This window comes from Ambystoma mexicanum, chromosome 9, assembly GCF_040938575.1.
Source record: "Ambystoma mexicanum isolate Mex_15411 chromosome 9, UKY_AmexF1_1, whole genome shotgun sequence".
Lineage (NCBI taxonomy): Eukaryota > Metazoa > Chordata > Amphibia > Caudata > Ambystomatidae > Ambystoma > Ambystoma mexicanum.
The window spans coordinates 82,609,972-82,626,873 of NC_090931.1; the positions used below are offsets into that span (position 1 = coordinate 82,609,972).

At 46.5% G+C, this 16,902-nt stretch overlaps 1 protein-coding gene across 4 annotated transcripts in view; it reads left to right on the forward strand.

Moving 5' to 3' along the window:
* DDX25 (DEAD-box helicase 25) overlaps positions 1 to 16,902 on the forward strand; it is a 1,022,381-nt gene that overhangs the window by 188,861 nt on the left and 816,618 nt on the right. For all 4 annotated transcript variants that reach the window (XM_069617288.1, XM_069617290.1, XM_069617287.1 and 1 more), the window contains one exon: positions 12,634 to 12,766. In XM_069617288.1, coding sequence (XP_069473389.1) covers positions 12,634 to 12,766 — 133 coding nt within the window. The remainder of the gene's footprint in view (positions 1 to 12,633; positions 12,767 to 16,902) is intronic.

The window sequence follows — 16,902 nt, forward strand, 5'->3', positions numbered from 1 at the left end:
GTGCCATCTCTAAGTGGATTATTAACTGTATCCAGCTGTGTTACTCCCTTTCTGAAAAAACTATGCCTTTCACACCAAGAGCCCACTCTACAAGAGGCATTGGGGCCACTCTGGCTTTCATTGCAAACGTACCCCTTGACACCATTTGCAAAGCAGCTACTTGGAGCTCTATTCACACTTTTACTCAGCACTACTGCATTGACACTCATTCCAAGACAGATACACAAGTGGGACAAGCGGTTCTAAGACCTTTATTTGCTCATGACCCTTCTCACATCCCACCTCCTTCAGGTACTGCTCGCTAATCTATGCACAGCATGTGATCTAAGCAGATTCCACAAGCCTCAGAAGGGATACATTACTCACCGTAATCATATTTCTGATGCTTGTATCTGCTTAGATTCACATGCGACCCACCCTTCCTCCCCTCTGAGAGAAGGGGCATGGTTGCTTGTAGTCTTATCTTTCTATCTGCTTGGATTATCTGTACTTGCGCTACTCCTCATGCTACCTCGGAGGGTCCTGGACGCGTGAGGGATCATGGGTACAGTGGACGTCACACTAGGGATAGTATTACTGGCACGCCCTGTGTCGACGCCCATTTTCGAGTTTCGAAAAACAAACTGTAATACTTTGCAGCTTCCACTAGATGTCGGCCTATGCACAGCATGTGAATCTAAGCAGATACAAGCATCAGAAATACGATTATGGTGAGTAATGTATCCCATATGTCTTTCAATTTATCTAGTGGATTTTCTGTTTCTCCTCGGGAATAGCCCCGGTATACACGCCTCCCGTGATTAGACCTCTAGTTCAATGTGCCCTTTAGATAGATTTTGTGCTATGTTATTCCAGAACTGTTCTATGCCTGGGTATTCCCAAAACATGTGAAACATTCCTGCGTTTTCCTCTCTGCATTTTGGGCAGCTTTGCTTATTTGCTACTTCGAATCTCGCTATTTTCCTTGGTGTGAAATGCACTGTTATATACATTTGTATCAGTTGAAATCTAGCATTTCTGGCGACTTTCTTGTGATAGTTTGCTGCCTTTTGCCATTCCTTGCTGGTAAAGGTCCTGCCCAGGTCAGTTTCCCCGCTTACCCTGGTTTATAGCATGCTCTGTGCGTGCTACATCGTACAATCCTGATATAGCGTTTCCGCCCTCCGATATGTTTATCGTTGTTTCTATTGCATCACATTCCACTGTGTGTCCTATTTCTGGCCACATCCTCTTGATTGTGATACAGGACATATTGTCCCCTGTGTGTGCCTGTTATGTCGTGTAGTTCCTTAAAGTTTAACCATGCTCGCACCTTCCTTCCACAAATCTCCTGTTGTGAACCCACGTGTCTCCCAATTGGTTCTTACACTGTTCCTCAGCCCCCTTTTATCTGTCATCACAGCTGCTAGGGAGATTAGTGGCGATATCCAATCTTTAATCGTAAGTTTCTTACAGGTGTTGTGCCATATCTGCAAGTCCAATTTTACTAAATGCAAGTACTTGTGGTTCTGTGGGGGGCACCCATAATACCTCTTAAGTGTAGGCATTTAATTGATGGTTGTAGGAGTATTGTCTGTTGTGAGTTTGTCTGCAAGTCAGCCTGCTGCGTATTTCATCTGCCCTACCAGGTAATATAAATTGAAATTCGGTATTCTCAATCCTCCTTTTTCATAGTGTCTTTGGGGGATGCTCAGCGCAACTCTGTGTCTCTTCTTGCCATAAGAAGCTTCTGCACTCTTTCTCGAGTTGGGTTAAGAATATTTTGGGTATATTATAAGGGATATTTCCAAAGCAATGCAGGATTCTAGGTAGCGCGTTCAATTTCAATAGTGCTGCTCTCACCATTACTGACAAGGGTAGCTTACCCCAAAATGTCATGGAATGTATCAGTCCCTCTAATACTTTTTCAGTATTTAAATATGTTCTTGCTTGGGGTATGGTATATATTTAGGCCTAGATATTTCAATGTGTCTGTTTTCCACGGGAGTGCCAACTTTGGTAGGCTCACACTGTCCACCATGGCTAGTTTAACTAGTGGGAATTGGCAGAATGTATTCTTGTTGATCATATTCCTGACAGCCTGCTAAAGGTATCTAGTACTTCCAGTATGTGCTGGAGGTTGTCCTAAGGGTTTTGCAAATACATCAGAGTATCATCCACATACATAGACATCAGATGCCAGACTGCAACCGATCTCTCTCGTCTCAGGAACGCTGCCATTGGTTAATTGCTATAATGGGGATGATGGGTAACCCTGCCTGGTTCCTTTCTGTAGTTCCCACCCTTCAGAGTAGACTCATCCTGTTTTGACCCTTGCCATTGGTTTATTGTAAACCAGTTTAATCCACTGCATATACTTTGACCCCACTCCTAGTTTCACCATCGTCGCGTATAACCAATTCCCAATACATTGAATCAAACACCTTGGTTGCACCCAGTGCAGCAACTGCACCGTACTCTTCCCGATCATTTGTGCTGAGGATTACGTGATGTAGTCTACGTAGGTTCCCAGAGATGTTTTTCCCTGGCACATAACCTGTATGATCGGATGTATTAGTTCTGATATCACTCTCCTTAACCTGTTTGTAAGTAGTGCCGTCAGGATTTTATTGTCCTGATTTAATAGGGACTGCAGTCTGTAGTAGCCAAATTCTGTTGTATCCTTAGGTTTTGGGAGGGGTATTAGCAAAGTTGCTCGCATGCTTCCTGGGAGCGTGCCTGTTTCATGCGCCTCCAAGTATACTCTGGCCAGGATTGGTGCTAGGCTGTCTGTGTACTCTTTATAGAATTAGCCTGGCAGCCAGTCCATGCCTGGGGCCTTCCCCGCGGGCAGCATTCTGTTCTGGCAGACACCTTTTCAGAGGTTATGGGTTCTTCTAACATCTGTGCTTTCTCTGAACACAGGAGCGGAAAGGTTGAGTTCTAGGGCCTCGTGCCTCCTGTATTGCGCTACTACTCTCCTCTTTTGTCAACATACAGCTCCTTATAATAATCATGAAATGCCATGTTCACCTCCCTTTGTATTGTATACCGTGCCCTCTTTGCCCTGGATGCAGTGTATTAGTGTGGTGTTCTTATCATTCTTGCATAACCATGCTAGGAGTTTACCTGGCTTGTCCCCTCCCGCATGCGTTCTCTCCCAAGTACTCTGCGTAACTAAATTTGCCCAGCCTGTCCCATTGTTTCAAGCACTCCCATCTTAATCTGATTTCCTCTCCCAGTTTCTTCTCTCCCATGCTGTTCCTTTTCTCTGCTTGCTCTAATTTTATTTCTAATTTGTGTAATCCTGCGGTAATGACCTTGCATACACCACTTGCTTGAGCTATTATAGCTCCTCTGCTTACCACTTTGAATGTTTCCCATACTGGTCCTATTGACCTGGCGCTTCCCACATTGATTTTGAAAAATTCCTGTGTGCTGGCATATGTCCTCCTTGAATGCCGTATCTAACAGTGTATCGCTCTGTAGTCTCCAAGTTGGGAAAACTGATCTGGGTGCTGCGATCACCTTTTTGAGTACTAATGGGCTGTGATCCCACAATACTCTGGCTTTGTATTCTGCGTCTTCAAATTCCCCCATGTATTCCTCCCCTGTGAATAAGTAATGTAGCCTTTTGTATACTTTGTGCGGTGCCAAGTAGTGCGATTAAACCTTTGGATGTATGGTCCCCCAGTTGTCTACCAGGCTAAAGGACTGTAGGAGGGGGTATGAAGTATTTTGGCAGGTGGGGCCCGTCTTCTGAATTTGTCATCTGATCTGTCAATTTTAGGGTTGGGTGTGCAGTTGAAGCCCCCCCCCATCCCTCCGTTATAGAATTTTGTTTCTGTCTTGGCCTAATCTCTTGTAGACTGAGTGGAAGAATGACGTTGCCTCATGGTTCGGTGCATAAGTGTTCACTAGGCATATTTTCCGGTATTCCAGAGTGCCCTGAACTAGTACCATCCTGCTTTCATCTTCAATTTTTAGATGTAGTACCTTCAGTGAGACCGTAGGAGCCACCCAGATCAGGACCCTCCGCCCCCCACCCCCACCCCCCCCACCTCCCTTGAGTAAGCAGAGTACATTGATACTGCTACATCCCTTCCCCATTTCTGCGTTAATTTCTCTTGTCTGCTTTTGTCGAGGTGTCTCTTTAAAAAAAAAAAAAAAGAAAAGCTACACCTATTTTGTTCCTACGCAAATACATCATTATTCTGTGCCTTTTCACATAGCTGTTCAGGCCACGTATATTCCAGGTCACTACTTTAATATGCCCTGCCTCCATGGTGCACGCACTGTATTGTTTTTAGTTTGCGCCACGCTTCGAGGCTGCCCCCCCCCCTTATTGCTTTGTTTACTAGTATATTCTGCCTATAGTGCATCCAATCTAGCTTCCCTTTCTTCCCCCATGGAAACTTCCCCCCCCCCTACCCAACTGAACTTTCTATAACTTAAACTACCCAGCTATGTCATGCATGCTCGGAGGACGCTCATGCTTCCACTCCCTCCCTACCTAGTGTTCAGACCAGGCGTTTGGTGCCCAATGGGTGGGTACTAATATTGTGCCCTAACAACTGTGCATGGGAAGTTAGGTTGTCACTGACTTCAGTGACCCCCAACCTTAGGTGTCTGTGACCACTCAGCATGCCCTCCTACTCGGTGTCCCTTCTTCTGTAACGGATTTGCCTCTTCTGCCAGGCTCGGGCTCGGTCTCGCTCTAGTTTCTTTCTACTTGCAGCTCTTATCTAGTTTTAAGTCTTTCACGCATATATGGTTATCTGGGACTCCAGTTTTTTAAGCAGACTTACTGCTAGCTTGCGCTTACCTATCCGTCAGTTGCGTCATTCCATGCTTGGTAACGGCGATGTCGCACTATCTAGCCAATCTTGTGCTTCTTCTGGGTTGTCGAAAAACAGCACTTTTCCTTTATGTAGTATCATCAGTCTGGCTGGATAGATTAGCATGCATTTCATCCCAGCTCTTCTCAATCTTTCCTTTGTAGTTATAAAGTGGGTTTTGCGATTCTGGACTTGAAAGGTGAAGTCTGGGTATAATGCCAATTCTCCAGCATGGGTCTGGCATGGATTCACATGCTCATGAATATTCCCTGTCAGGCCGGGAATCCTCAGTAAAGAAAAAAATCAGTATCAGTTTTGTTTCTGATCTTTCTCAGTAGTAACCAATCACTGGTCTCTGGGTCATACTGCCCTCAGCCAATGACTGCCCTCTCCCTTAGCCCCGCCTCTGGAAGCCATCTTCAGATTTCTACTGCACGCTCAAGTGTTGGAGTCCTTGTGTTTAGCTCTCGAGCTTTTGCTGCGTTTTCTCGCATTTTTCGGTCAAATAGAGCCTCAAGCTCCACCGTCTCGACATCCGATTAACGGGTATTCGTGTCAGATTTTTTTCTACGCCCCTCAAGGGTGAAGATTTCATCGAGTTACGCTTCTTGGGGGATTCCAGAAGTTTCTGCGGCCTAACCGAACATGGCCCAGGAGAACGGAAGCTAGACGCCCGGAAAGCTGTTCAGGGTTTGCCCTGGATGCTAGCTACAGAATGTGTTCAAGGAGGACGAGCATTCGAAATGTCTCTACTGCCTTCATGAGGACAAAACGCACGTGGAGAAGGATTTTGCGTTTTGCAGGAACATTTCGGGAACGCACCATCAGGGACCGACACCTTCGTCTCTCCAACTGGCTGGAAGTAAGGAGTCCGTCAGGTGAGAAGTAGTAGTCCTAGCAGTCTTCTAAGTCCTGTGAGGGCGCCCTGGCGACGGGGGCCCAACAGAAGGCAAAGCACTGCGAGTCTGCGGGCACCGGGAGCGCGGAACGGTCGGGCTCTTCGGCTGCCAGGCAGTGCGTGCCTTCCCCTGCACCATCAACCACAAGCCAACGCTCTGGTTTGGGGAAGAGGAAATCTGAGAACCTGGGTAAGCTTCTGGAGAGGCCCCGGTCCATCTCGACCCCCCCCCCCCCCCAAGGTGAAGGCCTCAAGCACGCCTAAGGCGGTGAAGGTCTTGATTCACCCAGCCAAGGCCTCTATCGAGGGAGTCACGGCGGCCCTGGCACAGCCTGTGGAGGCTACACCAGTGGAGGCAACCTCAGGGCCTCAGGGCCATCCCTTCAAGCACAAGGATTCTTATGTTCCTTCTGGTGCGCCCTTCAGCATATTCCGTGTCTGAAGCCTCTTTGCTGCACTGAGTCATCGTTCCTTGCTCCTGTATGCCTGTTTTTTTGCTGGGTCCACTTTTAGTTCTTGCCGTTACATCGGATCATTGAAAGGGTCAGGCAGGAGCTACTGTGAAGCACGTCTTCACTCCATGACACAGCCATGTCCGCCCCCCCCAACAGACCCTTAAGTGCTGGGGAGCCCCGAGGCAGCGCAAGGGCAACTGGACATGCAGGGGCCTGGGCCAGAGTTCAGATGGTGACCAGTGCTCCGAGGAAGAGGGAAAGCGGAAGCGAAAAGGAAGGTCTTAAGTTGCTTCCGGAACTGGAGGTGGTTCTGCTCAAGTTTCAGAGGCAGGGAGGCTGTTCCAAAGGGAGGCCCCAGCTGAGGAGATAGATCTTCCTGCAACTCTGCTTGGAGAAGTATCTGACCCTCAGAGTTCGAGGTGGAGGAGCAGAGAGCTTGAGAAGGAAGAGGTTTTGGAAGAGGAAGTTGGAGGTAGCAGTCCCAGGCCCCAGAAGTCATCCGTCCCAGGCCCCAGAAGTGTTTGTGGATGATGCAGAGGGTCTTAAACTTGACCCTTGCAGCCACAGGGAGCCAGCGAAGAGATTTCAGAGCTGGAACGATATGATCCTGGCCTTGAGGCCAAGGACAAGTCTCGCAGTCCTGTTTTGGATAAGTTTTAAAGGTCAAAGAGTAGAGGAAGGAAGATTTACAAAGAGACTGTTGCAGTAGTCCAGCCTACAGTGGACCATAGCTCTGTAGACAGTGACCTTCTGGGGGAAAGTGAGAAAAGAGAGAATACCTCTGAGGAGGTGCAGCTGATAGTTTGACTTCTTGGAGAGGTCAAAGATGTGAGGCGAGAAGGAGAGGGTGGAGTCGGAGATGATACCAAGCTTCTTAGCCTCGCAGGGAGGAGCAGGAAGAGGGCCCAAAGCGGGTAGCCAGTAGTACTAGCATAGGGGTCCAGTGCCAGTGGGGATCCCAGTTATCTCAACCCAGCCAAAGAGCTCCCTTCAATATTTCTGTATCCCTGTGCAAGACCACAACACATGGTGTAGGGAGCCCACCTGGAAGGGGATGGGCTTCCGCGAGGGGGGGCTCTCGGGGGGGGGGGGGGGGGGGGGGGGGTTCTGTCCAGTGCGAAGTTCCTCGCACAGTTAAAATCGCCACCCCAAAGGACGAAGCCCTCGTGTCTGGACGCAACTGACTACTTATGCGCACTTGAGATCGGATGTTATGGTTTGGAAAATTAGTTCACAATACTAATTTCCCTGTGTTCAAGGTTGCCTCGCAAAATTACATATCGTCCTTCCATGTCCATCAAGACGCTACTCAAAGACACAACAGGAAACGTAGAGGATTTATCTAACTATAGACCCATCTCCAACATAGCCAAACTGCTAGAAACATACGTCTACCAAATAACACAAGAATTCATAGAAGAGCATTGCCTACTAGACCAGGCACAAGTTGGTTTCAGACCTATGAGAGGAACAGAATCGGCTCTCCTCTCAATATGGGACGACCTAAAAACAAACGCAGACTCGGGACAGCAGTACTGCCCTGATTCTCTTGTATCTGTCTGCAGCCTTCGACACTGTCAACCACACCATCCTCATAAAGAGATTAGAAGGATTAGGGATAACAGACACTGCCCTACTATGGATCAAATCCTTCCGAACAGACAGTATGGATGAAACCTTTTAAACCCAGAGACTCCACGTGCGGAGTACCACAGGGTTAATCTTTCTCCCTGCTTCTATTCAACATCTACATGTACCTATAAATCAAACTCATCAAAAAACACGGCCTCACATGCTACAACTATGCCGAAGATGCTCAATCTTCAGCATACAAGATACCCGAGAAGAAAACGCCACACTAGAGAATTGCCTTTGTGACATATTCAACTGGATGAACCTCAACCATCTCAATCAACCCAGGCAAAACTGAGATAATGATTGTTTCAAAAAAGGGAGGAGACAACTACATCCCCTGGGCAAGAGAGCTCGGCACCACACCAGAACCATCAACTATAAAAAACCCAGGGGTCCTGATGAATAACCTCATTCTAGAGCCACAAGTAAACTCAGTAATCAAGAAATGTTTCTTCCTCCTGCGAGCAGCAAAAAGGATCCTACTGTTCCTGTTTGCCAACAAAACACTTACCATCCTCGCTCTGATCATGTCCAGAGTAGACTATGCCAATAGCCTATACCTGGGCATGCACTAACGACTGCTTTAAAAAACTGCAACGCAGCAGCCAGACTCCTCCTCAAGCTACCCCGAAGAGAACAAATCACACCCCCGCTATAAGTACTACACTGGCTACCACTAAAACAGCGAATAAAGTTCAAGTCCATGTGCATCACGCACAGAGCAATACACAAACAAGGCGCAGAATTCCTAAGCGACAAACTATGCCTACATCAACCGACAAGAACACGAAGATCAAGCACCGACATACGCCTGGAACCAAAACCCTACAACAGAAAAAAACTCGGAGGATCCTTTCTCCCACCAGGCAGCCAAAACCTGGAATGACCTACCCAACAATATACGGAACACAACAAACCACCTAGCATTCAGGAAACTCCTCAAATCATGGCTCTTCACAGGGTAACCACAACGGAGACGCACTAGAATGCGCAGACATTAAAACAACGATGAAAATAACTCCAATCCCGGCCACTCTCAATCTGGACAAACACTCAAACCAAAGAAATAACCACTCGACCGAGCATAAGATATCATGGAAAATAGCCACAAAAGGAAGGCTCCAGAGAATGATCACATACTTAGACCGAGACGAAAGCCCTCAAGTGACTCACCCACTCGTACGTACCGGACAGACCATATCCAGACCGGCAGACGCATTTAGATAGAATTGTGAACATTAGCATGGCCACACTTGGCTGGATTTGTGGACATTGGCCTGCGTCGCATCTAGGTTAGACTGATTGAAGGATAGCAAGCCTGCGCCTACTTGAAACTTGAATGTTGGCGTGTGCCACACTTGGAACTGTGAACAGCCTGCGTAGCATCCAGACAGGGTTGTGAATGATAGCATGTCCACACATGGACAGATTTCTAGACGCTAGCCTGCACCACATTTGGATGGGACTGTGAATGTTGGCTTGCCCACACCCAGATAGAGTTGTGGGGGTCAGCAGGTGCTACACTTGGACAGAACTGCGAATGTTAGCATGCTAAAGGTCTGGTAACCCACTAACCAATGTAAGCTCAAACTCTTCATACTTATGTCACTCAAAAAACTCACACAACCATCTCTCGCACAACAAGCCACACGCACTTCACAACACTGCAACAACACATAAGCCGGACCAACAGCACACGCGGCCTGACACGATCCAATACCCGCTCCAAAGCTCAGCATCTGGTGTATACCGAGTTGAAGCTTCCAACAGAACACCACTCCTCCTCACTATCCTACTCCCTCCTCACCTTAATAACCCACCCCACCTTATTTAAAGATCCGCCAGAGCGCCTGGGGACCAAGTCCTTTGGTGACGGTGCGCGTTATAAATACGTTTAACATGTCTACGTCTAATAATTGGAATGGTACTGAGCCGTCTTTTTGTGTGAGAACCCCCTAGCTTATTAGGAGTATGTGGACCCGTACATCATCCCACCGGTTCAAAATCGCATCTGCCATTTGGCGTATCTCTTGGAATAGTGCAATGGAAATTTTCTTACGCTTCAACCCGCGCACATTCCAGGTTATTATATTGTAATTGGGGCCATGGGTAGACCGCATGGGGAACTTCACCAGCAACACTCCAGAATGTTGTGTATGCTTTGTAGAACAAAAGCGCTAGTAGTGTGAACACAAGTGTCTCGGTTGACGATATGTGCAAGAGCCATAATGCATGGAGTAAACAAAAAAACATAACATTACCAACAAAACTTTATAACATTGCCCAGCAAAGAGCTATTGCTTGGACATGCCTGTACTGCTAAGGCCAGGGTCAGCCATTGAGTATCGGGTTAGGGGGGACCAGCAACAGGCTGGTTCCCAATGTCAACTCTGGGCGGGCAATTAAGGACAGCCGTAGGTAGCTGGGTCTCCCACTCAAGAAAATACTGTTGAGGCGGCTTTGGTGGCAGTTGTAGAGGATAGGCATACAGATTGTACGGCGCCTACATTCAGGTGTCAGTTTATCAACTCAAGCTCTGCCGCACCAAAAAGGTGTCAATCTGGTGTCTGATTTGCACCAGGCATGATGAGCACTGCTGGGGCTGGGTGTTAGTTCACGAGGCAGTGCCATTGTTATTGGCCAAGTTGTGTTCCATCCAAATGGCGGCCGCAGCAGGACTATCAAAGTAAGACTTGTTGTTATGGAGGATCTTTAGCCTAGGAGGGTACATAAGCATGTAGTTGAGGCCAAAGTGCTTCAGGATCGCCTCTGTTGCAGAAATTCAAAATCTTAGCCATCACCGGAATCTGGTGGTAACCGGTCGGGGGTCCCTTTTGGAGTGAGTGGCACGTTGCACAGCAAAGCCCTGCAAGAGATTGGCAGGCCCAATTTCTTGCAACAGCATGTTTTCGATGTACATCCTAGGGTTTGGTCCCTCGGCTTCCTCTGTAAATCCCAGTACACATCATTCCGGCGGGATCTACCCTCTGCCTCCTCTGCACGAGACTCCAATGTGGTGCTCCTCATTTCCAGCTCCTTGACTCGTGCAACAAGATCTTTGGTGGTAGCTATGGTCTTCTTGTCCTGTTTCAGCTGTTGACCCTCTCCGCCAGTAGTTGCCTCACATCTTGCTGAAGGCGTTGGACGTCGACTTTTCTAGTTTCGAGTGATAACCTCAGAGCAGCGATTGCGGCAAGCCCCTGATCCTCATGGGGGTTCTGCGTTGGGGCTGGAGGCCCAGTTTGTGCACCATCTTTGGTGTGGGTGGCCTCACATTGTTTCCTCTGGCCAGCAAAGGAGTCCATGATCGATGGTTTGCCTTGGTTTTTCGTGGGTGACATTCGGGGCTCTGAGGCGGGGCAGAGCACTGCCCCACCCAGACGTCTGAGGGCGAAGGCAGTATGTTAAAGTAGGCCTCTCGTAATATGTACAGTGTCTACTTTCTGCGACTACACAAGACAGAATCTAGCAAACCTGGGAAGTTTCCAGGTCAATATCGCCTGTGCCTAAAGCTGGATCTCTTAAGTCTGTGGCGCCAGGTATAGCAAGCAAAGGGAGGGAGGTGGATCTGTTAGTGCTTGGAGAAAGTGATGCAAATGTGTGTCCAAGTTAGCGGGGCCTCGGTGGGCCGGGTGGTTGTTCCCAGCTGTTCCAGGGTGCCCACATGAAGTCGTGAGCACATGGTTAATGTTGCTCAGGCGCCAGAGAAGTAGCAAGTGTCCACACAGAAGTGTGGCTGAGAGGGACAGCAAGAGTGGGGGAGCGACCAAACAATGCCCTCTAGCTGTAGTACGAGAGGAGTACTCCAGAGAGAGTAGTGCAGTGAGGCAGATTTTCGCAGACATCTGCAAAAGACAAGATGGAGGAAGAGTAAACCTGTCCTGGAGTGCATAGCTTTGGTAATAGATTGTTTGTAGGTGGGCAGGGCATAGGCCATGGGGGCACTGTGTACACTTATCGTTTCACTTGATTTTCCCAGTGGGGCAGGGACACTCCTCCCGGTCTGCTCACCTTGTAAAGCCATGCAGTGCGGCGCATCTGTTGCCTGCTCTGTGGTCTGGGATCTGTTGCGTTTGGGTGAGATTTTCCTCATAGTGCAGCGGTGAGGGCAGGCTGGTCCTGTGTGGTGCAGCTTGGTGGCGAGCGACCGGGACCTGGGGGCCTCACAGGCTTGCTTCCGTCATCTTGGGGAACACAGTGTAGGACGCATTTCTTATGGAATCCTGGTCTGATTTTTGTTGGAGAAATTGCATTACAGCAGGCTCTGCCTTCCTGCGCGAGTAATTGAAGTCAGATGCGAAAAGTGCTACAGGAAGTTCCGACCTCGCGTCATGAGCTTAGGCTATGCCCCTCTTGCTGCCTAATCTCTTAACAAGTTGGGAAGGGGGTAACTAAATGACCTTATGGTAATGGATTATTTTATTTTGTAGCTGCCCCACCTTCACAGCACCTAGCCTGTCATCCCCTTGAGCACATGCCAATGCTCTATTTTGCATGCTTGGCATAAAATGTGGGGAACTGGTTGTTGGGGACATGGGGCATATTTGATCTACTGGTGTGCAGGTACTGGGATGCGTAATGGCGGGTTTGAGAAGTGAAGTGCTGAATTCTAAATTATTTTTCTGCTTTATGCAGCTTGTGTAGAACAGATTTTCAGCCAGGTCTGTAGCAGTAGTAGTGCTTCCTAGCAAGTTGAAATGAAGGGAGAGCCACAGATTTAGAGTGCCTGGATCGCCATTGAGGTAATTTGTTTCAAAGTTTTGAGCAATGATATCTGGGCCGTAAGCAATGCATACTAAAAGATCCATTTGTTAACCATCTTTTTCAGATTTGGCAGCTACTTCCCTATTAAATAAACTTATCCGGAAGTCACTGGTGGAATCCCCCCACAATGTTGAAGTTTTGCAGCATGACCCAACCTCACCCCTTTATTCTGTGAAAAACTTTAATGAGCTGCGAATGTGAGTATTATCTTTAATATATTTTTAACGGTTTTACCGATGGAAATGCAAGTTAACATTAACAATATCAACTTATCCCCCTCCCCCTTCCCCAAAATGCCCTTATCCCTTCTCATGTTCTCCCCCACCCCATAAACCCTCGCCACCCTCATAACCTGGTGTTTGGTCTGGTTCTTCGTGCCTGGGTGCAGGTAAGTTGAAAGGATATCCAGGATTGTAATGTTGTGTGGGCTCCATTGGAGCATGTAGTCACTCTGCAGATAGGATAGGATTCTGCCTGAAACGTCTGTCGTTCTCTGCAGTTTGTAAGTCATCCACTCCAGGGAGATGAGTCTCCATACTTTTTGAAGCCAGTCAAAAATTGTTGGCTCGTCTTTTTGTTTCCATTGCTGCTATAATCTGTGTCCTCACTCTGTTCGGCTTTTGTGTAGGTTCTTTGGTTTGGGTCCCACATGCCCGCCATCCATACTTTCTCCTGTAGGTCTTCTGCCCTTTTTGTATATTTTTTCCTGTCTGGGTTTTCACATCTCCTAGCCCCCCCACCCCCCTGCCTGAAAAAATGGTTGAATCCTTGGGCAGCTCCACCAAATAGGCTTCCAGTCAACTTTTGTAGGGCATCCCGCTCCAGCATTTGTCACTAGTGTTTGGGTACCTCGCGTGAAGTTTTTCGGGGTGTAGTGCCATTGTATTATGACTTTCTGCAATTGTCATCTGTAGAGAGCGCGTTGGCTTCCGGATTTTGATCCAGACGTTTACTCGTTGGTTTCTTGTTATGGACTCTCCCAATGTCTCTTCCCATCTTTTAATGTATCCCCATTGAACTTCCTCACCCTGGTTGTTTAGATTGGAGACTATCCTTCTGGAGCCAGTGTCTGTAGTCATGTAGACTTTGAATGGGGTCAGCTGTCTGGTTGCTGCTTCTTTGTTGGGGGCTGGGGAATCCAATGTTTTATCTGGGTATATTTAAATTCCACCGTGGACTTAATTCGCACTATTTGTTTGCATTCTTAATATGTCATGATGGATTGGCCCCTGTAAATCTCTTATTTTGTTGCAGCCTGGTTGTGTCCAGATGCTGTGTGGTTGACAATTGGGGTTATCGAACATCGGGCTGACTGGGGGGGTGGGATAGTCACTGGGGTCCCTCTTTTAACCGCAGTGTCCCAGGCTTCAAGTCCTGCGCCTTCTACTTCGCTTATTTTGGTGTTTGGGTATCCATAGCGTTTATGTAGTCATCGAGGATTGGAAAAGGGGAGGCCCGCCACGTCCCCATCTTGTTTTGCCCAGATGTGTTGGGGAGATTGAGCCATGTATTCCTTTGACTCAGTTGCGCTGCTTCCTAGCATCTATGAAAGTGTGGGAGCGTCGGTCACCCTTGGCCTTTCTGCACCGTTAGGGTTGTCATCGATCTTCTCAGAGTCTTATGTTGCCATATGAAGGTAGTCACCATTTTGGTCAATGCCCTTAAGAATGTTCTCTGAATTTTTACTGAGAGAGCTTGGAAGTGGTAGAGTAGCTTTGGTAGGACCGATATTTTTATGACCGTCATCTTTCCCCACCAAGAGATGTTGAGAGGATTCAATTTATCTAAGTTAGAAGATTTGGATAGTTGGTGTTCTAGATCTGTCCTATTAATGAAGTTAATGTTATCCCTAGGTATATGATGCTTTCCGTGGGTTTGTTCATTTAGGTAGTTCGGGCCAGTCTGCTTACCATTGCTGGGTCCTCGGTCTGGTTCAAGATTTCAGATTTTTGTTAAATTTTTAGGCCGGAAATGGATCTAAAATGGTCAAAATCTTTCAGTTGCGCATGGAGAGACCATTCCAGGGTGGAAAAAGTTATCAGCATGTCGTCGTCAAAGCCCATAGTTTTGTGTTCTACTCCTCCCATCATTCTGCCTTGCTCCTGTGGCGTCTCTCGTATCCTGGTCAGGAGTGGCTATAGAAATATTGCAGAACACAGAAGTACACTTGCACACCAGTATTCAAATGGAAATTCTATGAAGAATAAAACATTCTAATTCATAGGGTGTATTTAGCAGAATTCAAGGTGCAGGGGAGAAGGACTCAGTCTTGGTATCTAGGCCGGAATACAATGGAGAACAAAAAGAAATCCAAATTATGGAAAACTGCGTCCCCTACGCACTTTGTAGACGGCATAAAGCCTAATTGAGTTAAACAAAGTTTTGATATATAGATATCTCTAATAATTCAAAATGTAAGGTTGACAGTAGTTCATAAAGAAATTCAATAGATCATTTTTTTTTCTTTTTGAGAATACAAGGGTCTTCATTTTATTTTTTTCTGTTGGCCCAACGCGTTTCGAGATTCATATTCTCTTCATCAGGGGCTTACATTTTCAACATTTTCACAAGCATCTATAAAGAACATATACAGAAAGTGAATTACATAGGTGTCATTCAAAAGAATATTTGTGACATATTTTTTATCCAAATAATCCAGTAAATTTTGAGTGATTGCCTTTTTTCAGCAACAATAGTCAAAATATAGAAGACAAGTCCCTAGTGTCCTTGGATTCCTGATGTTACTTGGATGTAAAATAATCTTGGTAGCAGACACTTATTAGCATCAAGAAGAAGTTTTAGTTTGGGCAGGGTTGTGTTGACAAAATGGCGGTTATAGACTATGTGAACAGTAACATTATACTCAAACTAGGTGTGGTATTTAGCAACTGCCTAATCATAAACTATTATAGATATACATGATGTAAGAAATCAAGGAGAAACTCGCCCCTCTTTTAAAGGTCTGAGGAAGTAGCTTGATTGCAGGTGAGGGAATGGAGTTCCCAAGTTGTATCATTCAAGAAGTGGCATCTTTACCAAAATGCTGTCTTATGATTAGCTGATTCCTGTCTCCTAGGGGGGGGAAGTACATATTTAAAATCTGAGGAAAAGGTTAGGAAGAGGGGCATGGAGAGGTAGCCCATGTTTAAACTTAACAATTTAGGAGATTCGAGTTGATTCAGTGGCGGAGATGCAGTCAGGAAACTCTGCTTTCCGACCGCATCTACCGCAAATCTGTTTATATATGTAAAAATGGTCAGCATGACGTCACTCGCGCATGCGCGACGTCACTCGCGCATGCGGTGCCAAAATAAATGATGTCACTCGCGATTGCGTGAGCGGCGTCACGCTAAAAGTAAGTAATACAAATATGGAGAGATGAAAAATCAGTAAGAAAGAATGGTAACTTCTGCGGCCATCAAGTTGACATTTATACAAATAACTGCGCCACCACGAGTGACGTACATAATTATGACGTCATTTGTGTGCGTCCGAAGGAGAGTTCTTTTGTAAAAAGGAAGGAAGACCGACCTTGGTGTACTAAAGTAAAGATGTCATGTCTCTTAAGGTATAAAGATAACACTTTAGACTCAAAGGCGAAAATTATTGAAAAAAACGATTGTAAAAAAGCCGGAACTTTTCCTATTTCACCATGAACTGGATCTCTGAGAAAACAGCAGAATACTTAATCCAGAAACACCCAGTTACCCCAGTTTTTTACGGACTGCCAAAAATACATAAAAATGCCAACGATCCACCCTTCCGTCCAATAGTTGAAGGAACAGACAGTATTTTTCAACCTCTCGCCATCTACCTGGACACTGCTCATCAACCATTAGTTCAATCCATCAAAACATATCTCAAGGATACGCCCCATTTTTTGAGAATCCTACAATCATTACAACTGCCTGGGGAGAATCTATTATTTTTTACAATCGATGTGAATAGCCTATACACCTCCATCCCTCACTCGGAAGGCATTGAAGCTATGGAATGGTTCCTATTGTCAGAGGTCAACATCCAAAAAGTTTTTGCTTTGGAACTGCTCCATATCATTTTGTACAATAACTACTTCAGGTACAATGGACAATATTACCTTCAAACCTCTGGTACCTCTATGGGGGGTCCTCAGTGGCCCCATCCTATGCGAATATTTTCATGTATCACTACGAGAAAACATATGTACTGGACAACCCCACATGGAAAGACAAAATTGAGGTTTGGTTAAGGTGTATCGATGATATCTTTGGTATTTGGAAAGGCACAGAGACAGAACTCTTTGAATTTTGGAACTACCTGAACACTTGTAACCCAAGAATTGGGTTCACAGTAG